A 25,400-nucleotide genomic window follows, 5' to 3' on the forward strand; every position below is an offset into this window, starting at 1 on the left:
GATTTTGGGGCATGTTCTTTAAAATATGAAATAGGACAACAGTTGTTGACAGAGCTTAGCTCAAGGAAATGTAGTGTAGTAAAACTATGCTGCTTTTAAAATATTTATATCTTTTTAATCCTTGCAACACATAATCTTCTCTGGAGTAGACAGGAATATGAATACCCTTGATTGCTTTTAAGTCCTTGCTTTTGAAAATTAAGACCTTTTTCTGCCCTAAAATTTTACTACAAGTATTAAAATTTTGCTTGGATTCATTTACCTTCCATAAGCAAAGCGCCTGTCTTTGTGGTGGTCCCCAAACGTATCCCACAGCCTGAGAGAAACACTCACTTCATCCACAACATCTCTTGAGCGTTCAAGGACCTAGAAGGGAAGACAAAAAACCCATTCACTTTCCCACCAAACATGTACATTTCTATTTTGTCCCATACCAAGGTTCAAAACATACTACAGCAAGTGTACAGAGTTTCCAGCAAATGCTGTATTTTATGAAACAAGCAGAATATGCATCTCCCTAAAAATAGGTCTGATAGAAAAAGTTACTTTGCAATGAGAGACTTGGGGAGATGCAATGGATGCTGTACAGATTGTGCATAAAGCACTTGTGAGCTCATCGCTGCATCCTGACAGAGGAAGGCTTGCCAATAAATAATAGTGTGAGCTCACAGCATGTGCTTCCTATTTGGCACACCTGCAGTCCTTACCTCTTGGCAGACACGGTACTGATCAATGGCCCAGACAGTTGGTACATGAGTCGCCAGCAGCTGATACTGAGTCAAGGTTGTATTGCATGCTCTTGCACAAATTAGACGAGTCTTTCCCACTGCATTATCTCCAACCACCACACACTTGATAGTTTCAACGTTGGGTCTTTCGTAGTCCATGTCAGTGTCCATGTATCAAAAACTGTAACAAGACAGTCAAACTTGTTTTCTACTACTGTGCAATGTCAATGCTATTTACAATCAGAGCCTTCTAAGTCCACTTCTTGAAAGCTGCCTCAAGCAGACAAACTCTTAAGAAAAAGCTTGTAGTAAAGCGGCCCAAAGTAAGCTTCCTTTAAATACCACACAGTTATGCAAATACACAACTATTTTGACTGCAGCAGGTTTATACTGTTCACATGCTATTTTCACTTTGGTTTCTGTAAACAAAAGCCTGTTTGCAGAAGACAGATCTTGATGAAACAAGGACAGCTCGTACCTCATGCTAATACTTTTTATACCACAAAGGAGAAAAGACTGGACATCAGTGGATTTAACCTGAAGAATGCCAGTATAAATGTGCCTTCTGTAATCTTGCCCATTCAGAATTTGATTGAGGGCTGTCCAAACAATATTTCTAGCAGCAAGCCACGCAGATGGTTTTTGTTACATGCACACAATAAAACTGACACATAAGATGACTCCAGAGACTGTTCTCCACAAACCACAACTCCCATTATATCCTGCATCTATCACACACTCCTAATTTCCAGGGAGAAGCTTGTACAAATCATGGACTAATATGAAAACAAAAAAATCAACCTATTAGGAACTTGGGAATATACTTAACCATACCCACAAATTCTTTTTCACACAACAATGGAAAGCAAATAGAAAAAAAAAAATTAAGATACTCTCCTTATGGAAAGCTGTTATTGAAATTTTTTACTTAAATATGATGTGGCAACACATTGAACAAATGCCTGCATACAAATGTAAAATGGGTATTTGAAAAGCTAAAACCAACTACTTCATGTACAGCACAACCTGTTGTTTTCCTCTTAAGGAACATGGGATGATAGTTTGATATATCTGATTTTGGTTTTCCAGTGTCTGGCAGTCTCTTGAGCAGTCTGGTACCTACCAGGGAATAGTAATCAAGGAGGGAGAAAAGGGGAAATGCAAAGCACAAATATGTTCAGGAAGGCTTGCCTACTGATTACTTCAGAAAGGAAAACTACAGCAATTTAACTGACAAAACACAGGTCATCATCTGAAGTGACAGTGCCCTTTTTCCTGAGAATAAAGCACTACAAGATAAAGAAACCAAATTGATTATTTCCATACCCTTTTTTAATATTCCCATCTCATCTGCACATAAATGTAGAATATACATTAACCATCAGGCTGTTTAAAATAATAAATACAAGCTGTTTTCATGTCCATTTTTCACTGTCAGAGCACTGTGATCTTATTTAAGAAAAAGTATATTTAGTAATTTTTAGCCAAACACTAATTTTAACAGCATTCTTTCATTATTTGAAGTGATGCAAACCAAGAAACAAAAATCACTGTCAAAACTTAGTGTAAGCCATTTCTTTAAAATTATTATAAATAATAGTGATTTTGCTAATAGGTATAATGGCTAAGGTACAGTTACAATCTATTTACATGTACATGGTAAGAGTTAGGGACCACACAGACAACAATGTGCAAAGGGGTGTTTACACCACTGCTGTGTCATATTGATAAATTTTCACAGACACTGATTGATTCTGGAAGTGTTACAGCATGGACTAGCATGTAAGAATATGTTTTAGAGAGGTCCTACACTAAACTGAAATGTAGGCCCAGAAGCTCTTCATCCTGGCATAAGTATCACAGAATGGCTTAGGCTGGAAGGGATGTTAGAGATCATCTACTCCAACCTCCCCACCGTGGCATAGACACCTCTCAACTGGACTTGGCTGCTCAAGGCCTCATCCAGCCTCGCCTTGAACACCGCCAGGGAGGAGGCATCTACAGCCTCTCGGGGCAGCTATTCCAGAGTCTCACCCCTCATAATGAAGTACTTCTTCCTAAGCACATAGTTGCAAAACTAGAGCTTTGCTCTATAACTGCATTTCAGTATCTGAAGGGCACCTACAGGAAGGCTAGGGAATGACTGTTTAGGAGGGCTTGTGATGATAGGATGAGGGGCAATAGTTCGAAACTTGAGCAGGGTAGATTTAAATCAGACATCAAGAGGAAGTTCTTTACCATAAAATACTAGAACAGGTTGCCCGGGGATGTGATGAAGTCCCCGTCCATGGAGACATTCAAGGTCAGCCAATGTGGCGGTGCTGGGCAGCCTGATCTAGTTGGAGGTGTCCCTGCTGACTGCAGGGGGGGTTGGAGATGATGACCTTTGAGAGTCCCTTCCAATCCAATGCAAACTGTGTATCTGTCAACCCTAATGGCCTTGTGATATCAACCTGCTGTGTCGGCACAGATGTTTTAGCTGCTAAGGAAACAAAGCTATTAAGATATGGCCTTTATCCCTTCATCTGAGTTGCAACCAGCATCCTGAAAAACTACAGAGAAGCACAGTTGCCTGTCTGCAATCCAACCACTGATGCCAATTGGCTGCCATTGTCCATGAGCGTGATAACTGGGATGGCCCGCAGGCCCTGTACCATCTCCAAGAGTCCAAACAGAATTTCTCTTTCCTCTTCCACATCCATTAAAAAAATGTAGTCATGCTACAAATAAAAGTACAAAACCAGTATGTTTTTTTTCCACATTACAGAGACTGAGACATATTTGGACACCACAGTCTCAAAGGCAGGACACTGAGTGGATAGCAAAACCCCAAAAGGTTTCAGTATGCAATCTAAAAATGCTATATTTCAAGTCTGAGAATAAACAGCAACCCCCCCGACATAATACGTGGTATTAAATTACTTCATATTTTATTCATGCATGGACTAGACATCACAGATGGAATGTGGAAATGTTTACAAGGCTGGAAAACAAAATGAAGGAGTATGGCTAGCCAGTGTGTCTGGTTGCTTTTAAACTACCATGTAGAGAGATGCCAAACCATTTTTTCTTCCAATATTCCATTAAAGTGCTGTTACACAGATTAGCTGAAGTTTTTGATAACATTCTGATTTCATGAGTTCTTAAATGATAGTTCTGCAAAAATGCATTTCAGTCACAAAATATTTATTGAGTACAGTGTCTGAAATTTCTAAGAGGATAATGAACTGAATCTAAAATAAATAGGCAAACCTAAAAAGTAACAAGAGAAATCAATGCATGTTTATTTGAGAATACTAGAAAAGAAACATATGGAAATAAAATTTAAGACATTTGTTTTTTAGATTTCCAATATACTTACTAACTTCATTAAAGCAAAGCTATCACAGAACTCAAACACAGCCTGCCCAAATGCCCTGTTGTAGATCAATGGCAGTCTAATGCAGATATTTTTAGCGTGGCTCATACTGTGTAGGACAGATTAAAATAAACTGGAATAAAAACAAAGCTAGAGCTTCGTGGTTAAGTTCTTAAATCCACTAAAGTATATATACAGAATCTTTGAACCAAAAATGCAGATCATTTAAATATTATTCACCAGTTTTCAGAAAGGATTAAACCAGAAATAGCTCCTGCAAAGACTGACAGACAAAAGCCGGGATGGACATTTAGAAACCTCAAATAAAAGCAGAATCTAACAACAAATTACAGTATAAATATTACCAAAACGTGTGGATTAAATGCTCACAAATGTAGACAGAATCATTCTGGCCACTGGAATGATTAAAGACAAGAGTAAGTACAAGACCTTGAAAATACAGCCACAGTTAGTTTTTTTTAAGGTATCCTGTAGGTTAAGCTTGTGCTAACCCTATTACATAATCACACTGATTAAAAATTATAAACATGTATTTACAAAACTTAAATAAATAAAACCCAACCAACTAGATTTGATCTCTGAAAGTCTCATAACATCTGGGAAAACCAACTGGAACTGAAACAAAACTGGTTAGACAAGAGCAGACCAGCATACATAAAGCACAAATAAATGAAAAAAAATAAATAAATCAACATTTCATTCCAAGACTAATGAAAAACCTTCTAAAGCCAGCCTATAAACCACGATATCTTAGTTTAATATCAAAGCAAAACAGGATAAAGAAAGTTTCTGGAAGTGTGACCAATCTCAGAGGGGACACTCAAAAAAACTCGAGAAAGACAGAAAAACCATCAAATGAGAAGCAGCAAGAAAACCTACAAGTGGAAAAATCTGATCAAATACTACCTTTCCCAAAAGAAAAAAGTGAAAGATTCAGTTGCTTAATCCAGTTCTAAAGAAAGACGAGCAGATGGATCGAAATGAAAACAAGATACCTGCAAGAGTAACACAGGATCTCAAAAATCTCTTAGAATGTTTCTATTTTTACATCGTCACCTGTGATTTTTTGCAGACGAAGGGGACACAGAGGCAGTCACAAGTCAGGAGATGTGAGTAGACTCAAGGTCTAAGATAAAGCCATTTCATTATTTCACATGGTTATGAGAAAAGAACTATTCAGTAAGTAATAAAGCTGATGTATATCCAAAGAAGTATATAAAGTTGCTGTTCTGAACCATGGCTTGCAGATGGGTTATGGACATTTTAGTTTCTCTGTTGCTTCACCTCAGATTGGTGAAGGGTGCCTGGTTTTTGTTTAGTTTTCCCTTGTTGCTATATGAATTGTTATTATTACCATTAAAAAACAGTTGTGGTTGCCATGGCATGTGGATCCTTCTGACTAGCCAGCCCCAGTGCCTTTCTGGAGAAATTTTCTAAACCATGTGGGATGAAGCATACCACTTGGTTAACTAGTTCACTAGTGCACAGATTAAATGCAACAGACCTATTTCTCACTCTTTCTCTGTATTAATGTAGGTGAGTTCATATAGACTAGATCCTAACCGTGAACTTGTCCTAAGAATGCATTTGAATATAGTTAAAACTACAATTGCATTTTTCTCTGCTAGAAAGATCCAAACTCTACAGTGATTGGATTCACACCTATGCTTCTCACTGCCTTTGCAAGTAATTGCCCAATTTGAAATTTCCAGAGTTTTAAAAATCATCACTCAGTATATACAGAACATAACCATGGCTGGGGTTGTTTTGTTTCTTTGGGGTTTTTTTCCCCCAAAAGTAGCAGCTAATTATCAACCCTTTTCAGCAAAACACCACAAACAAATCACTAAGAGCATCTACATTAATCAGCGATTAGGGAGTAATCCAGCACCATTTAATTCTTAGCTGAGTACTTAAACACTTCCCATAAGACTGAGATAGCTCCGCTTAGCATAAAAACAAACAAGTATGTTATATAGTTCTTGTGTTAAGAACAAGCTATTAATCTGAAGGCTCAGAGTGACAGCATCTAAGGATATTTTTCTATTGAAAAAATAATTAGCAAACTTTTCCCAAAGTAATCTGACCAAATATACAAACCAGGAAGTCAACCAGATTGCCAACCACAATATCACAATGAAATCTAATGGAAAGAGATACCAGAATCTACCACTACTTAATATGAATGGCCACCAGCAAGTTAGTAAGCCCATCAATATTTATCCCTGAAACCCACACTCTTTAAAACTATATGAAAGAGCACTTTTAGGTACTCCATATTTCAGTCTATCCTGGAGATGTATTTTTGAGTATAGTCTTGGAGCGACTCCTTCAGAGAGCTATTATGCAATAACAGTGTATTAAAAAACAAATAAATCACAAGACTATGCAATTGTCTTACCTCCATCCCCATGTAGCAAAATTACTGCTTGCAACCATGGAAACTGAAAAAAGGAGATGCAAAATACCAAATTCTTCAGACTCTGAAGTCACTACCTTAACACTGCAGAATCCCAAGGTACCAGCATGCTTGCAAGGGCCAAAGAGCACATGGGCCAGAACAAGCCTGTGAAATACTTGCTCTCAGCATGTCACCTGCCATTTGGTTTTTTCAGAATCATAGTGGATTAATACATATATGTTAGGAGAAACAGAAACTTACTGTTCAATTGTTGAAAAGCATAGAATCCACAGACAGCTCTGATTTGGGGAAAAATCAAGGGCTAAAAAGCTGGTTCGTGATTTGCAAAATAAATCACAACATGGTATCAAGTAACAGATAAAGTACAGCAGCTGCTGAAAGACCATTACAAAACATTATTCATAAGCTATCAATTAATATTAGTATTTCATTAAATTGCAGGGGGGCCAACAGGGAGATTGTTTTAAAAGGAAAAGCTATTCCTTGTCAGCATCAAAGAACCAGCTGGTGACAAAAGGTAAAGACTCAAGGTGGGATCAGACTACTTGGTCACCAGGGGACAAAGAAGGGGTATGAGGCTGGATTCTCACCTAGAATGAAGAGGCATTGCCCTGCTGCTATTATTTAAAGTTTGGGCAGCTTATGTGGAAAGACTGAAAATTAAGAGAGTGACATGGGAGGAAGAAAATCAAAATTAACTCTGGAGCTTATCAATTACTTGCCTTAGCAGGCCCATTGACAGAAAACATCAACAGATACAGCCAGTGATCAGGAATGGAGAAAAACCATTATATTCTAAAGTTAATCTGTTCTCAAACATGAGCTCTACCACAAGCAGAAAGGGAAGAGTAGCAGATTGAAATGCTTCACTGCATGAGGTGATGAATAAGATAACCCTGGCTGCTGCTGCCCACAAAAAGAGAGTGTAGGTCAGCAGGAATGCCTTTATCATCCACCTTTTCCAGCTGTTCTGCAATAGTCGGGGTGTTTCAGCTTAGAGCTAGTACCAGCAAAGAAATAAATCCCACTGGACAGTGCTTACATTTGCTAGAGCTGGAGAAGGTAAGTACTGAGGTTGTCATTCAAAACAGATTCCGCTTGGCTTGCCTGAAACAGCTTCAGGTTGAAGCTGTTCAGGTTGGAAGAGACCTTTGAGATCATCGAGTCCAACCTATCATGCAACACTATCTAATCAACTAAACCATGGCAACAAGCGCCCCATCCAGTCTCTTCCTAAACAGCTCCAGTGATGGTGACTCCACCACCTCCCTGGGCAGCCCATTCCAATCGGCAATCACTCTTTCCATGAAGAATTTCTTCCTAACCTCCAGCCTAAACCTCCTCTGGCACAGTTTGAGACTGTGTTCTCTTGATCTGGTGCTGGCCACCCAGGAGAAGAGACCAACCCCCACCTGGCTACAACCTCCCTTCAGATAGTTGTAGGCAGCAATAAGGTCTCCTCTGAACCTCCTCTTCTCCAGGCTAAGCAACCCCAGCTCCCTCAGCCTCTCCTCACAGGGCTGTGCTCCAAACCCCTCAGCAGCTTTGTTGCCCTTCTCTGGACACCTTCCAGCAACTCAACATCTTTCCCAAACTGAGGGGCCCAGAACTGGACACAGGACTCAAGATGTGGCCTAACCAGTGCAGTGCACAGAGGCAGCACGACCTCCCTGCTCCTGCTGGCTACACTATTCCTGATACAGGCCAGGATGCCATTGGTCTTCTTTGCCATGTGGGCACACTGCTGACTCATGTTCAGCCTACTATTAACCAGTACCCCCAGGTCTCCTGCCTGGCTGCTCTCCAGCCACCCTGACCCCAGCCTGTAGCACTGCATGGGGTTGTTGTGGCTGGTGTGCAGAACCCGGCACTCAGATGTGTATGTGGCACTCACCACTAAAAAGCAAGCGTTCAGTCCATAGGATCAGATTAAAGGTGACCTGAAGCAACACCCTTTGCTTCTGAAATGTGTGCAGTGTGGAGCTTGGGTCCTCCACACCAAATTTTTCATCCCCGAGTCCCATACTACTGCATCACATGACTCACTAACAGAAATGAACATCAGATGATCTAGCTCCTCATTTGTTATTTGGATGAACACAACTATGGCAACACAGTCCTTGGTGACTGTGACACTTAAGAGTAGCTGGGATAAGAAAACTCAAAGTTAAAGGGAGAAGTGTCACTGGAAAAGCCTGACATAACATTACTGGGTTTTATGGTAACAAACTCCATGATTTTTCTCTTACATAATTAAGAGCATCAGAAGCTTGTACAGTATTAAACAGCTAACACTGTAGCATAAGTTGCTACTGGTTTTACCCATTTATAACAACAGGTGCTGACATTGAATCCACTGGTTGGTAGGGACACTATTCTGTGCAGTGTTCCCAACAGTACAGAAAGGGAAAAACCACCACAGCAATAACCACCAAACAAGGTATTCTCCCAACTTTTATGCATTTCTGTGGGGAAAGTATTTTTACAATTTTGCTAGAGCTACAAAGAAAAAAATATTCCTGAGACACTCTGACCTGTTGAATTCACTTTCTGCACTTGTTTTCCTTAAAAAAAACAGAATCAGGCTCTTGTTTCTTGAACTTTAAGTGGCATTTCTCATATATTCTCCTCTCTGTTAATCAGTGATGTAAAAAAAGGTATTATATGTGATTTCACTCTCTCCCATGAGTGATTGCCACAAGGAAACTACACAATGAGAGAGAGACCTTAAAACAACAGCAGGGAACCCTCCCCCAGAGACCTGACTACAATAGCAAATACTTCAGGCTAGCAAATACCTTAGGCTGGCAGACTTCAGATAATTGTTACTTTCAGATCTTGGGTCAAGTTCTGCATTTATGTCTCAAATGTAAATCCACTGACATTAGTTGTGCAGGAGGACAGTAGATGGGGATGTTACTTAAAATGTCTAGTGCCACAGAGATTTGTGAATTAAAAAAAAAAGAAAATTCAAAAAGACAAGTAATTGCCCTCTTCTGTCTTTCAAGTCAGACAAAGGAGAGGAAAAGCAGAAGGGTGTTGGATAAGAACCAAAGGGAATATGTATTTTCATTTCACAAACCCACCCTCAGTAACAAAAGGGCCCAGCTATCACCATACCTACTGCAGGCTTCACCACATGTCCAGCACACACATGGTGTCACCACTCCCCTCACCACAAAATTTTGAGCTCTTTGATGGAAACCCAAGTAGTGACCCAAGGGTACCTTCACACCAGTCTAACAAGCCTTGCTAAGAGCTGCTCTGGAAGTCTGCTGTACCAGCTCAGACTGCTCAGCCTCTCTTTCTCTTTCTTACAAACATATACTTCAATCTACATTTGCATACTCTCCTGGCAGGACAGATGGGACCATGTCAAACACCTCTTGCTTCTCCTACATCAAGGTTTCTCTGTCCTTTTGTGTCCAGCACAGGGCAACATCTGGATGCAGGACTTAAGCATTTTCCAGCAAATAAAATGTATTAGCAAAAAATCAAACATTGGGATTTACAGGTCAAGTGACTGGCTCTTCCCTTCAGCCTAATACTCTACAGTATTTGTGAAGCTTGGAGTTTTATAACAGCAGGAGTTTTAGAAAGCTCCCCAGAGCTAAAATTGATGTTTATTTTTGTTTAGATAAAAATACTTCTACACATCTGAGCCTGCCCCAGATTTGATGCTCCTTGACCATTCACTTAATGAATACTGGTACAAATATTGAACTCACCAAGCTATTTTTTCCCTGTTCATAGTGTATAGATTCTGTATACCCAAGGCATACAAACCCAACCTGCACATAAAAGAAAGGCATAACTTATTGGGAGAGGACCTCAGAAAACCATTGAAAAGAAAAGAAGTTGTTCTGTTACCCTTTACTGTGGCTCCTAAGACTGAAATACAGCCTGTACAGAGACACACATGCCATTCAGCTGCTACTTACACTGAGTGCTTGTATCACAACTCTTTTATGTACTTCAGCAACAGTGTTTTTCTCCCCACACACTTTATTTCTGCCTAGAATGACCAGGAGCTTAAGAACTCTCCTTGAGCACACTGAACAAACTGATTTCCACATCAGCTTTATTACAGCTCAGGCTGAACATTTGGCTTTGAGTCAGCTGTGTGTCCTGAAATAGTACACAAACTCAGGGTGAACAAAGTCATTGAGAATATTCTGTCATTATTTGCTTGCTCTTGCTGTGACCATATGCAGAGCTTTGAGGGTGTTCTTTCATTATTGTAATTTTTTAAACAGGTATATTGCTGCTTTCAGAAGCCTGAGTTGTGCCCTGACCAACAGAAGTCAACTCGAGGTTCTCTGACTGGTATGCCTCGGTCTGTCCAGTGACTGATTTCTCTTTGCTCTAGATGTTGGATGCCACACTATCCACTAAAGGAAGGTTGACTTCACAAATTAAATCCTCCTGCTGTTTGTCTCTACAGCCTCTTTCTACGACTCCAAAACAGGTCCGGATGCAGAAACCTGATAATCTGTGCTGCAAGACCCCCCAGCAGCCTCCTGCTGTTGTCACAGCAACCCACAACAGACTTCACAGACACAGCAGGCCAAAGAAGGGAGGAAAGAAAGGAGGGAGTAAGAGAAATCCTTCAGGTTTTTAGTAAATGACACTCAGAAGTACCAAGTGCCAGGAGGTTGCTGCTTCCCATACACATCGTACCCTCTGTTTTTGCCTTGCACCTTGTGGCCTTGCTGGAAGACAGACAAATATGCTTCTTCAAGGACTCAGACCTCTGTCCTCGAGGGAGGGGATGATACCTCCCTCCTCGACGAGGCGGGCAGGCACCTGCAGGGGACGGGACGAGCAGAGCTCCGGCACCCGCGCCCTAGCGAGTCGCTGGCTGCCAGCCTCAGCTGGCCTCTCAGCCGTAGCTGCGAAGGCTGCGCACCGGCAGGTCAGAGCACGACCGCGCCCGGGCGACGCGGGACCTACCCGGGAGGGCGGGATGCCAGGCGCACGGGGTACGGGAGGGAGCGGCAGCTGCCGCCGCGCCCCCTTCCCGCGGCTCCTCACAGCGGCAGGGCAGCGCCGGGAGCCAGTCCGGCCGGGCAGCGCGGCCGCATGCCGCCGGGGCGGCTCTGACCGCCCGGCCCCGCGGCGGGATACCGGTCCGCGGCTCCGGCTTGGGTGGCGGGGCCGGCGGGAGCCGCGCGCATTGTGACGTCTGCAGCCCCGCGCTATTTTTAGCGCGGCGATTGGATTTCATTCATGAAAACGGGGCCGCACGTACCGGGGCGGCTGCTGCAGCCGCGCCCGCCGCCTCCGCGCGGCCCGGCGCTCGCCAGCGGCCCGGCGCTCGCCAGCGGCCCGGCGCTCGCCCGCGGCCCGGCGCTGCACCCTGCTCCCCAGCCCGGCACTGGCACGCCGCGGGGCTCGCTGCGGCGGCCTCGCGCGGGAAAAACTCGGACAGGAGACTAGTCAAAGCCGAACGAATTCCCCACACATTCGATAAATGCTGTGTGTGCATGAGGCGCGCAAGGTGCTAGAGGCCTCCATACACAAACCCTGAGCTGGGTGAGCAACGTCTTAGTGCAGGCGCTGCTGCTATGTTTTGAAGTTATTTCTATCCATTTCATGAATATTGTAACCTTCATGTAAAACAGACTCACACAATCAAACCACAAATCCCTCTTCTTTGAAAATGCCACTCTAGACCAGTGATAGAGGGCTCAAGGTCCTTACTCTAACTGGGAAAACTGCTCACAATTCCGGCCAGGCTCCCTGCTAAAACGCTGACTCTCCAGCTCTTTCATGTACATTTGACACCACCAAAAATGCTACTAACCATTAAGGGGCATGGGCACAACTGCTGTAGCTAGGGGAACATTCTTGACACAGGTCTGTCTGACTGTTGTAAAGAAAATACTCCGTTCCAGCAACCTGGAGTCACACGCTGCACAGCCCTGCAGCAACAATACTGGGTTGGTTGGTTTGGGTTTTTTTAATGTGTTTTAAAAATATTTTTAAAATGCCACTTCTGGTTAGCAGTACTGTGATAGTTAGGCACAGCCTAAACTATCACAAGTACCAATGACAGGTTAACAGCACCCAACTGCATTTGCTTATAGTCAATTAGTTACATTTTCTAAACACCCAGAAGCCACACTCACAGTAACCAGGTCAGACAGCACCAGTTTTGAATGAAGTACATCTACATCAGGAAAAATTCAGGTTTGACACTTCATGTCACAGCAGGCAATTAGGTACAGAAGAACAATGTGCATCATTGCAGATATTAAGCTTCACACAGTTTGGATGGACAAGACAAATGAGTCAGAAACTAAAACTCTCACTCGGATATCTGCCTAAAATCAGAGAAATAACCAATTGATAATGGAGGCAACAAAAAGATGGCAACAGATGTAAAATTTGTCTTATAGTTACGTTCCATTCCTAAAGCTTCAGTCTCTACGTGAACTGTTTTTTCTCTGCAAGTAAGGGCTAAAAATTGTCATTCTATGTTCGTATGTATTCAGTTCCTTCAAGGACATGCAACTCTTAGGAAAACAGTAAGGTACATCCCACTAATTCAAGGGTAGAGCAAAACAGGGAGTTAACAAAATATGCAGGGTGGTAATAAAAGTATTCCTTTTACTGGACTGCTTCAGTATAGCAAACCTTAATTCTTATTAGTACCATTGCTTTACAGTCTAAAGGATCAGTTTTTGAAGACAAATCACAGCGCTAGAACACATATCTATTAAACATACCCAGACTATCACTGCTGTAAACAGAGTGAATGTTATTGTGAGAACAGGTAAGTAGCACCATGTGGGAGAAAATTCATGCAAAGCAGCCAGACTTGCCCTGATACTAACTCAAGTAGTATTAGCCTGCAATAAAAAACAAACCCACACCTTTAGATCTGCTTGCAAAGATTGTCACAGCGCTTTTCTGCAGGAATAAAGGAAGAGGGCAGGAAGAAGGGAGAAAGTGTTAATTTCAGTGCATAACAGTAAATTTAGCAGAACACAACAATGACAAAGATTAATTAGTCAGATGGTTCAACTCTGAAAAAGAAACAGTTTTGCTTTTGGTGGAGATCAAAGTCTCAAGTTTCTCTACTTTTTTGTTTCAAAGGGTGCCCAGAGCTACATGCTACTATGTAGCTTCCATTTTAATGATCATATACAACAACAACTTTTACCATTCAGTGCTTTCATCCCAACCATTCAAGTTCTTATATAATTCAGATTGCAGTCTGAATCAAATCCTAGAGTACTTGATGCTCTCTGTTCTCTGACACATCATCCTATTGAATTGTATTTACATTTTTGCTAACTTTCAAACAAGCAGTTGAGATTTTACCATAAACTTGAGTGACACACCTTGAGAAGTAGCTGAAATGCATCTCTAAGAGATTGTAGAGCAACCAACAATTTCTAGGCTTTGATACAAGAAAGTACAGTAATAAAGCCCAAGTACTTCCACTTACAGCATTAAAAATAGATGAGTGGTAAAGCTTTACTCAATTAGATGTTTAACCATTGCAGGGAGGCAGCTTGGATTTTTCTTATTTGTTTTCAGGGGAAAATAACAGCTAGAGGAAAAGGGAGAAAGACAGATGTTCAATCTTTGCAAGCAATCCTAAAGGACATGGCACTGGACCATGACTAGCATTTAACTGGAGTCTGCTTTTGACAAGTCCATACAGCTTTTTAAAACGTTATTATGGTCTGCCTCATCATTGCACCACCAGTATGTGTTTTGAACACTATCACACAGCTTAGAGAATAACTGGGTACAAAAGAATAAAATAATAATTAAAAACAAAATTGATTTGTACCCACAGAGAGTTCTACTTACTCAGAACTGTTTTAGTTTTTCTTAATCACAAAATGCATTTGGAAGTGCAAACATAAAGGTATATTCCCTTATGCTCCAACATATTATTTGTTACTCTGGGGCTAAATTAACCTTTTGTTTTTCAGAATATATTTCTCAGATGATTAAAAACAAACCATCAGGAGAGAGCATCAGTTATGCATAAACCATAACTGAATTTACAAATAACCTTTCCACTCCTAAATCTAGAGAGTTAGTTTAGCCTCAGAGGCTATTCCAACATGCAGTGTTAGCAGAACCCCTTAGAGGAGCTTTCTGTCAGGTCAGAAATGCTGACACTCAGCACCCTTAGGCATTTTCGTCCTTTGCACTCTTGAGACACCAGAGGAGTAGATAGGTGGAAAAAATTCCAGTCAAGGATAAGAGGAGGTACTGTAAGAGGGGACTACAAGCATTTAGTTCAGTTTCTTTGTCAAAACTCTTCTGGAAGAAGAGGATGCTTCTTGCTACCCCATCACAATGTGAAAAGCAATCTTCAGCAGTATCTGTGGAAGAATGATTGTAAAAATGGTAAGCCAGGGGTTTAGTTTTTATATTATTTTTTCACCAGCTATCTGATACAAGTCTACATCCCAAACCCTCCAGCCTTGAGCCCATGTGGAAGCAAGAGGTTCTCTGTATTAGAGGTGTAGGTAGGGTCTATCACAGGTGCCTGCTTAAAACAAACCAACCTCTAGTGATGCGGCTCTGCTCCCTCTGAGGACCCACCCATTTGTTTTAATTCAGAACAAATGAGACTATTTTCCCTCTGGTTTAGGTAGTAATACCCAAGCACAAATGCAGTTTCCTAAGACAAGTTACACACACTGACAAGTCAGCATGATTACAGGAATGGGAGTATGCACTAAGAGAGGGCAGATCTGACATTGCAGAGGCAGCCTGGGAGAGTCTGAAACCAAACTCAACAGTACCAGACAAACTAGAGTTACTCTCCATTACCCCTGAACACAGAGGTCCTTCATTCTAGAAGGCTTTAGGAGCCAGTTAAGATTAAATAAATAAATAAATAAATTGTTAGTGGAAATAAATTCAAATGCACAAGTAATTAAGCAAAACAAAGTAAGAGGCTCCATGATGCTTACAGTGATCTCACAGGGACAGAACGTGCTCTCTTCAAGTCCATGAAACCTGCTTTCAACAATGCAAATGAATGTGACTGAATGCTGCACAACCAAAATGAGGCATGTGGTGCTTCAGTTTTGGACTCTGCCTCCTGCTCATTGTATGCAGTATATGTAGTATCAGCCAACTGGCAGGAGGTGAATTAAAATATCAGAATTATCCAACTCCTGTCATTGAAGTCTACTTTTCCCCCATAATTAGGCTTAGAGGTTTTAATTATGTGGGTAGATCAAAATAATTTCTAAGTACTACTGTAATGGATTAGGATATATTTCATTAGATTTTTATCCATAAAAAATTCATAAAGTGAATAAATGCCTTGAAAAGAAAAAAAAACAAACAAACACCACTATGTAAATGCATGTTCTGTACACACTGAAATAAAATTCAAGTAATTTCCTGTCAATACAATTTCTGTACTAATATTTACATCCAGAACTGTAATATTCCCATGCCAAATGCTTATGCATTCAAAATTAGCTTTCTTTTCAACTCTATTCTAGATTGTATGCAGTTCTTTTTTTCACCTTGGTGTAATACTGACAGAGTTTAGTGTTTGGCACAAGGGGCTTCAATTTAGTGATGTCAACATCTACTGTGCATGTTGATTAAGGTAGGTGCCCCCCTTTTCATCCTATCCCACAGAATCGTCTCAGTTCTCAGACTTGCAGACCTATAATGTATACAATGATGCCTCCACTTTGTGCATTAAACTAACACTATGCATTTGGGTTTTTTTCCCAATTATTTAATTTATTCACCAAATGTTAAATATAGTGCAAGACCATCATCACTTTAGAACCCTGCAACACAGCAGATCGATTAGAGCATTTTGTGAATGATATATAACGCCAGTTGTTTGCCTTATGCATTTTATTTCCACATTCTTTTCCACTAGCAGAGGAATATAAAGTGCATAATACATGCATATATTTTAAACAGCTGGATAAAAGAAATAGGACTATATAGAGATAAAAAATGCCAATACTTAGAATTAGATACCTACCACTTTTTCAGTTATATTTCAACAATGCTTTTGGTCTTAACCTAAAGGTCTGGAGGATATTGTCTTTAGTCTTCCTTTGCTTCCATATTTAACCTGTTAATGATAAGACCCCACTCTTCCCAACTCATCCTACAAAAGGATTGTAGTTTCAGTGGGAAGGGGCCTCTGAAGGTCATCTAACCAACATCAAGGTTTGATTAGTCAAGGATGGTAAATCCACAATCTCCAACTTGCCTGTTCCATTGCTTAGGAAGTCACTATGAAAATGTTTTTTCATTACACTGAGTATTTACCTCACTGCTACTTGTGATTGCTACCTCTTGTCCTCTCACTGTGCAGTTGTGAGAAGGGTCTAGTTTCCCCGATAACCTCTTGTCAGGTACCTGAGATAGTAATTTGATGGCCTCTTAGCCTTCCCTTCTTCAAGCCAGATAAACAGATTCCTCATTCTCCCTGTACAACTTGTGTTTCAGTTCCCATACCATATTAGTGGCTCTTCATTGCACTCTCTTCAGCTGGACAATTTCACTTTGGTACTGTGAAGCCTGAAACTGGACACAGTACTTCAGAGGCAGCCTCACAAGCATTGACTATAGTGGAATAATCACTGCCATCGACCTCCTCACTGCACTCAACAGACACACTGTGTGGTTAGCCTTTGACGCTGGAAGGGCAGTTTGCTGACTCAGGTACACCTCAGCCTGTTCACTTGTGCTGTCAGAGTGTCATGAAACTTTACAAAACTCTATTACTGCCTTTGCTGCTGCACTTCTCTTTCAACAGGCTTTATAGTCCAATCTTAAAAGGGAGTGGATTCATTTGAAATGTGCAAAGTTAGGTGTGCCAGGATATAATGCAGCAAAATACAATTCAGGCTTAATATGAAGAACAGCAAGAGAAACAGCTGAGCAATTATGTAAGAGTCTCCCAAGGGACGAAGTGGCAGAGTTATGGGTCGCTGCATTCCCAAACCAGAGGGGACAAGGCTGTGTTAAGGATTTATGGCACAGCACAGTTTTGTATTAGATGTGTACATTTTGTTAAACAGTAACAAGTTTGCAACAGCTTGTATTTGCTATATTCCTGCTCCTAGACCCTCAGAACCACAGCACCTGTAAGATAGATTTTATCAGCTGACAAAGTAAGTTCCAAACAGAAGCTAAATGGGAGAAACTGACTAGGAGGAGGATCACTTCTTAAATGTGTGTCATTTTGCTGTTTGGCAAGTGAAGGAAACTGGAAGTGATTGCACCAGCATCATAAGACTTTTACTAAACTATCCAAAGCATGCCTGCTGTATCAGCTATTTTCGGTATTTAGGGGGTTTTCCAAGGTACAGAAGATTAATCTTCAAAACTAACTGTTTGCCCTCTGTAGCAATCTCTTCAAGTGTTATATTGTCTAAAGCTCACTAACCAAAATTAAGGGTAATGCTATGCTTAATGCAGCTAAGTCTGACAAACTGGAGAAGAATCATTCTAATCTCTTGACAATTCCGTCCCTAGCTACTGCCTCTGTTCAGACTAGGACGTAACAAAAATCAATTATCATCCCAGAATAACTCTTTATTGCCACATCACAAGACAACATTAACACATATATGAAATGCTAATCCCAGGAGCAAATTCTCACCTTGAAGAGCTGATTTCATGTCCACATTGTGTTACTCCCCCTACAATCTCACCTATAATGCTGAGATCTACATTACTGTTTAGAGTTTCTTGAAATGTTTCTACCATCTCATCAGATGTTAATAGAATGGAAATAACTTCTCTGTGGACTGATACAAGAGTCACAGAATCAGTCAGCTGAGGAAGATTCTTCTGTCTGTCTGACCTTCTGACTAGTTGTAGATCAGTCAAAATGCACTTCAAGTACTGAATTTCAAAGAGACCATGATCTCTTGGAAATCCTTTATACTACAAGAGGAAGTTTTCAATGGCAAACAGAGTCTTTGCTTCTTACTCTTGTTCCAAGATATCAAGCTTTGAAAGCCATATATAAGTGTATCAACTCTCATTCTTTCAAGCATTATAAATGCTCTCCCTGCCTTTTAAGGCTTGTAAAATCACCTAATATATGAAAAGCCTAGTAGCTTTATATGCAGAAGGATACCAAACACAGACCAAATTTTACAAGCTGAAATATTGGTCAATGGTTGCACAAATTCTACAGGAGCAATACATATGGCTGTTGGCTGCTGTTCTTGTATACAAGCAGTATACAAGCATTCAGAGACTAGTAATCAACCGGTTGTTGTCAACTGAAAAAGGAGAGAAAATCCACTTTGCTTCTTTTCCTCTTACCACCCTTATCCTACACCTTCCAGTTCCTGTAACTTGAGATCTGTGTTCTTGTCTCTAAGAACAGACTTGTCCTTGTGATCTCTATAGCAGCAGTATAAGCACCTTAGATCAGTAATGGCATGCCATTGCAGAGATCTCTATTTCCCCAGTGAGTGTAGGCCTTAGTTTATGAACAGAAAGAATATTACCAGGGTTGTTACTAAATGACATCTTTCTGCCTCTGAGACAGCAAAACGATGTGGAATAATGGTAACTGCAGAAATTGCAGAGAAATGCATACAAGTGATCAGACACAAATGATTCCAAGTCTAAGAATAGAGCCAGAACTTGCTTGTTTCACAGCAGATCATTTGATGAGATCTTCCCAAATTATATTTATTAGGAACAGCTACCAAAAGTATTGTGTTCTTTTTGACTGCTACCATTCAGAAGCCTTCAACCACAGAAACACATCTTTCTTGCACAAATTTGCAGTTTTACAGAGTGTGGAACATACTACCTCCAGGAGCTGTCAAAGTATTGTTGTTACAAGCTTGCAATACAGATCAGGCAAAAGACAGGGAGCACAAAGGATTCAAGCGCCTATGTACAGCGTGTGATTTACGAAGTACGGAGAAAAAGACATCACCTTCCAATTACATATACACAAACAGATACCTGAAGCAGTTAAAGAAGTCAGGAGCAGAATTTATCTTTGTAAAATTAAACCCAAACTGGAACCACAGGAATGGTTTGAAACTTAATAAGGCATTCAGGACACTTTAACAAAAATCGAAGTATTCCAGTGCCTTGACATTTCTTATCACATGCACATTGCTTGGAAATCATATTGCCAAAGCATCATAAATCCTACTAACAGCATTTTTTTTTGGTATTTAAATAAAGTAGTAAGACATGGAGCTTTCTATTTTTAAAGAACCCTTTAGTCTTTTTCTGAGGTAAGGACAGAAGAGAAGAATTACAAAGATATAATCTTCTTTGCTCCCATACATGTATGCCTAAGCACATATGTATCTGGAACAGAAGAGCCAAAATTAAGGAGCTCAAGTGTTAAGCAAGAGTCATAAGTGAAGAACTAAAACATGGAGAGTCGTAAGAGCCACAAACACAACACTGCCCTTTCCCCCCCACCCCAGCCACAGACACACAGCAGTTTTCCAATTTTCTAATCTCTGCTCACAAGCAATTATAAATGTGCAAAGAACTAGCTTAAGCAGTTTTAGCATTTGCTCTGCCACATTTAATTCTATCAAAGGTTACTGTTTCACACATCCCTCTGTTGGTTTTGCAGGGTCCAGAACTTTGTTTTTACCTATCTGAATTGTCAGCTAAATTAAATTGTCATATTCTGTGCTGTAGTGGCTAACACACACACACCTATTTATATTCCACTGACTGTGGAGTAGGTAATCTCTGAGAGAGCAGTAGCTTCCTTAACCAGCGAGCTAAATTTACCGCTGCTCGTCTCATAATGCCTCAGGTGACACAGAAGCCCATCAGTAAATAAGCTGTGCCCAGGATATTAAGCAGCAAGTAACACCTCTCCAAAGAGATGCCTTCCACAGATGCAGCACTTCTTGACTCAAACACATAACTCAAGTACACAAGTTAACTTTTGTCCAGACCTGCAGATAGGCTCTCTTCAAGAAGTGAGCCCCAGTCATAGAAGCAACAGAAACTAATGTGGAAACAGTGAATTTCCAAGAACATTATTTTGCAACTTGCTTACTTAAACTATACATGTTACTCAGAACTTCATTTAGAAACAGAAACTCAGACTGGGAAATGATACCTAATACTGGAAGTAGAGATGGAAAGAAATATTTGAGTTCTTCGGTGTGTCATTTGCCTTAAGTATTTTGTGATGCTCAGGTCTCTCAGTGTATATTAAATAATTCATAGCATCACAACTTGCATACATGTAATATTATATACTGGCTTTCAGAAACTGCATTATATATAAAATTACTTCTATTTTTGCTCACAAAGTATATGTTTGCCTTTGATAATGTGCTGGAGGGAACTCATAAAATTACTAATGTAACTATTAAAGCTATTAAATTTCCAGTTTTGAGGGATCAGTTCAAAGCACATTAAGATAAGCATAAATCCAAAGTAAACCAAGTGTCTCTTCACTTCATTGACCCTCCTATGAGGTTCTGAATGCAGAAATCTCTTTCTCCTGACAGCATTAACCCCTACTTTGTATGAACCTCCCTGGCCAAAACAATGAAGTAGTTATTCCTAGGGCTTACAAAACATTCTGTTTGACAGTACATAATGATGGGGAGGGAAGGCTTGATGTTTACTTTGAGAGCCCAGGGGAGAGATTGCTCCCTAAGCTTCCTGACAAGATGCTTATTTTTATTCACATTGTCACTATGTTTTCCCATGAACAAATATTTATACTTCAGAGGAAATGTTTCAGTAATATGTATCAGGCAGGATAAGCAACGTGTTCACTTCCCTTCCCTTTATTATGAGAAAGCAATTTTGCTTACATGAGAAAGTAAACAAATAGAGTCCCTAGAGATGCCTGGGAAGGGGTCATTCTTGCAGGGATCCTGCCTTGAATTTATTGGCAGCACATCACTGTGTTAGATGACCTATAGACGTTTCATTTGTAATTACTAGAAATCAATACACAGAAGATTTTTCATTCCCTTTGTTCAGAGAAACAAAGTATTTTTATACAATCCAATCTTAATTAGAAGTATTTCCCCTTCTGACAAATTTTAGTAGCATGTTATGTTCCTACCTGCAATCTTATAATTTATATTTAATACATATGGCAAGGTATAAATCCACCTTTTCTGAATGCTTCTGAACATAGACTGGGAAAGCCAAAAGGTAAAAATAACTTAATGTCATTGAATACTCCAAAATCTGAGCAAGGAGCTGGACAATGACTTCCTGAGGTTCCTTACCACCTAAATTTTTCCATGACCCTAAATTTAGCAGATGTATTAGGTTTTACTAACTCACATGCTTACTGTATGAACCTGAAAAGATCTGGGTATGGGACCTGGCAAACACATGATTAATATGCACCTGTAATTCAGGCAGGCAACAGCCCCACCTTTTCCCCAGGTTGCACGGAGCAGGAACAGAGAATGCTGCCTGGTTGCACAAAAGAGTACCTGCATATCTGTGGTAAAAACTCTTTCTTCATCCTAGTATCTCACCCATTTCCTGCATCTGTAGTTAGTCTAAGTATTCACTCTTGAAAATTAGACTTAGCAGCTTCTGTTTCTTTGATGCTTTGAAGAAAAACTTGACGTGGGTCAAAATCTGCTATACGCAGAAGCCACCCATTACACCAACTCTACAACAACACAGATCCTTTATATTTTTGGTTTATGTACTGGAATATCAGAACAAAGCTAACTCATTCTCTCAGTGAAAGGATTAATTTCCAGTTAAGACTTTCAGTACTAAGTTCTCCAAGTCACAGATGCTACAACGTTAAAATACTTCACCAAAAGCTACTGGACAGAAGAGCAGCAGTGACAGGCAACACTAAGTGAAATTAATCTGTTGGGGGTTTTATTTCTCTCTGGGAATACTTACCTCACGAGAGAAAATGTTCATATCCATTTTTAACAGCTTGATCAAGAGCAGAATTCCATTAAAGATATTTCACGTCTTTATTTTACTGTGGCACTCCTGACAAGGAAAGATAAAAAGAGACAATAAGCCACGCTCTTTTCAACATAAAATTACAACACATGCAATACCAAAGACCTCGCATGATCCATTTTACTATATAAAACACACTTTCTTGTCCAACAAAACAGTCTTTCAAGGTTTGATATGGGTAAAGTGAATATCTGCATTAAAATACTAGCTCTTCTGTTTACTCCAGTGCACTGAAGAAATCATGGCTAGAAAGATGAGCTTTTGAACACAACAAGATTGACACAGCTGTGTCAAATAAAGCTTACTCATGAACAATTTTCCTCAGGACTTAGACTAGAAAAACAAAAATCACCTTATGTGTCAGAATTAAATACTGTTGTATCACAGCTAACCATCTCTTTATAGGCTAACTAACAGACTCTCAGGAGGGGTATTTTTGCCCACCTTCAGGAAGGTGACAAGACCTATTACTCTAAAATCAGCTGACACCCTGATGACAGGTGTACCGGGACATCTGTGTTGCTTCCACCTTTAGTCCCAAACAAAATTAATTATAGAAGTGCTTCGTCTGGTTTGGTGAATGTCTGCACTACTGTGGCTTGGTTCCCATCCAGGAGAAAGGCTGAGCTTTTCCAAGAACCTAAGGTGAGAGTAACATTGATTTCACCTCAGACGCTGTCCTAAAAGCAATGCTCAGTGACACAAAGAGCTTTCAGAAGTTTCAAGCTAGTCTGAAAAGCAGAAGTGAAATGTTCAGATGAAGAGACCAGTGGCCTGTTTAGCTTGACCAAGTATTTTTCCCTCCTCATCAGCAACATTTCAGAGTTGAGTTTAGGACTGATGTTAGTTTCTCACTGAAATCCCCACCTTCTGTAGATACACTGCACGAGACAACGCTTGAGGACAAACACAGAAAATGAAGTAACACCTCATTACACCCTTGTGGCACAGGCAAGCCACTGGAATTGACATTAGAGCTAGAGGCATGATCTTTATATCCCACTAGAAGTCCCTTCCTTCCCAGAAGCACCTTTGCTATTTATCCATAAGCATTTTAGCAGTAAAGACCATATCAGTCTTCTGTAACTGCCTTCTTTCATGCAGTTCCAACTGTTGAAAATCTTCTTACGATCTGTTCAACTATCTTCACCCTGACTTTTCTCCAAGGCAGGCCCTTACAGCCTCCAGAGCTCCCTGTGAGCCTTACAAAAAGCCTAATCCCACAATGAAACAAAAATGCAAATAGTGAATTAAATAGTGGCATGAGCACACACAGAGCTGTCCAACTGTTTAAATACCTAAGTAGGTGCTACTGTACCATCCACAATTGCTCATTTGTCTTCTCAGTACTGATTACAGATTAGAAGTTATTTGCAGTTTCTTTCAGAACACCTCTTTTCAAAAAGAGGGGATCTGATTTACCTGATTCTAAACTCAAGAGCTTTCACTGCTTTTAATTCACTAAGATCTCTTACTTTTCAACCAGCCATTCTCTGCTTTGCTCTCATTAAAATCCAGAGACATGGCCTCCATGGACACATTGAGATCACTGCACTCTCAAACAGACATGCAAAGCCCTTCCACCAGCTCATTCATAGTTCTTTTCTAGAAATAACTAATTATTTACATTATTGTTCTATTAAAGGCCACATTGAGACCCTCCTACTTGCCTCCCCTTAATTGTTATGCTGCAAAGTCAGACAAGATAGATATGATAGAAATGCAGTTAAACTTGATTTTCATCATTACTACAGCATAAGTCTTAGAAGTTCCACTTCACGCAAAAAAAACATTTCTGGCCTCCATCCCCCTGCCCCTCAATCTTCTGCTTTCTGATTTTGAAGATAGTTGGTACCAAGAAAGTATGACTTCAATCTCAATTACCATTGTGCTACCTGATTACAACTCCAAATTATAAACATCCTTCCTGCCATGACAGTGAAGGTAGATCTGCTATTTTTGTGATGGTCTTGACATAGAAAACCAGAGCAGCTAAATCTTACATGCAACTTCCTTACCTGAGTTTTGAGAAGCTCACAGTTGAAAAGACAGCTTTCTTTATGTGACTCTTGCTCTGTGTGCCTGCACTAGAGACCATCAGTTCTGGCTGTGGCAGTGCAGTTCTTTCCCTCTCCCATCTGCTCCTGACCCGGGCAGGCATTACCTGAACTAATGCTCACTCACAACAGGAAGCACACTATGGTGCTGTCTGCTGGACGTGCAGTAAGCTAAGGGAAACTAAAGCCAGCTGGAGCAAAGAGTAATTCAGTGAAGGATGTACTTGTATAGTCTCTCTTTTAAACATGCAGGAAGAGGAAAAGCAGGTGGTTGTTGCTGCAGATTGGGAAGTGATACAATCACGGTGCAAACCAAGCCCAGAAGGAATACAGACAAGACCATGTAAAATGCTGTGTTCCCTGGATGGCTCCTTGGGGCCAACACATTAACCAGTCATGTGTGATCTGTCCGAGGAGCTTCTGCTATGGATAAGCAACTCCTTGAATACAATGAGAAAACTGAAAGAAAACTCATCCCACTTTTGTCCTCAAATTCACCCCAGTGTCACCTTTGGGTTGTTCAGTAGCCTAAGCTAAGCCAGTCTTTTTTATTCCCCTCTTTTGAAGGGGTTGTAATTTTTTGTTGTTTGTTTGGGTTTTTTGGTAAGATTATTACCAAACTAACACCATCACATAATTTTATTGTCTCAACCTACAAAAGTTCCTTTTGCTAACCTAGCATCTCTATGTATGCTGGTTTCTGTAACATCACACATTTTCAGTACATCTTCATAAAATATCTTCAACAAACTGAGGAATTATGTGGAAGAAAAGTAACTGCTTACAAGCATGAAATTGCTGCTTTGTTTAATATGGTCTTACTTCAAACTTCCGCCTTTAAACGTTCAAACACTGGAAGGTCAATCAAAGGAAAG

General features: G+C 40.4%; 1 protein-coding gene across 2 annotated transcripts in view; it reads right to left on the reverse strand.

Moving 5' to 3' along the window:
* RHOBTB1 (Rho related BTB domain containing 1) overlaps positions 1–22,497 on the reverse strand; it is a 46,163-nt gene extending 23,666 nt beyond the window's left edge. For both annotated transcript variants that reach the window (XM_054174728.1, XM_009906095.2), the window contains exons 1-3: positions 22,400–22,497; positions 708–909; positions 263–366 (exon numbers count right to left, since the gene is read on the reverse strand). In XM_054174728.1, coding sequence (XP_054030703.1) covers positions 263–366; positions 708–899 — 296 coding nt within the window. In that variant the 5' untranslated portion in view covers positions 900–909; positions 22,400–22,497. The remainder of the gene's footprint in view (positions 1–262; positions 367–707; positions 910–22,399) is intronic.
* Between the last annotated feature and the right edge of the window lie 2,903 nt (positions 22,498–25,400).

The sequence above is a fragment of the Dryobates pubescens genome, chromosome 30 (assembly GCF_014839835.1).
Source record: "Dryobates pubescens isolate bDryPub1 chromosome 30, bDryPub1.pri, whole genome shotgun sequence".
NCBI classification, from domain to species: Eukaryota; Metazoa; Chordata; class Aves; order Piciformes; family Picidae; genus Dryobates; species Dryobates pubescens.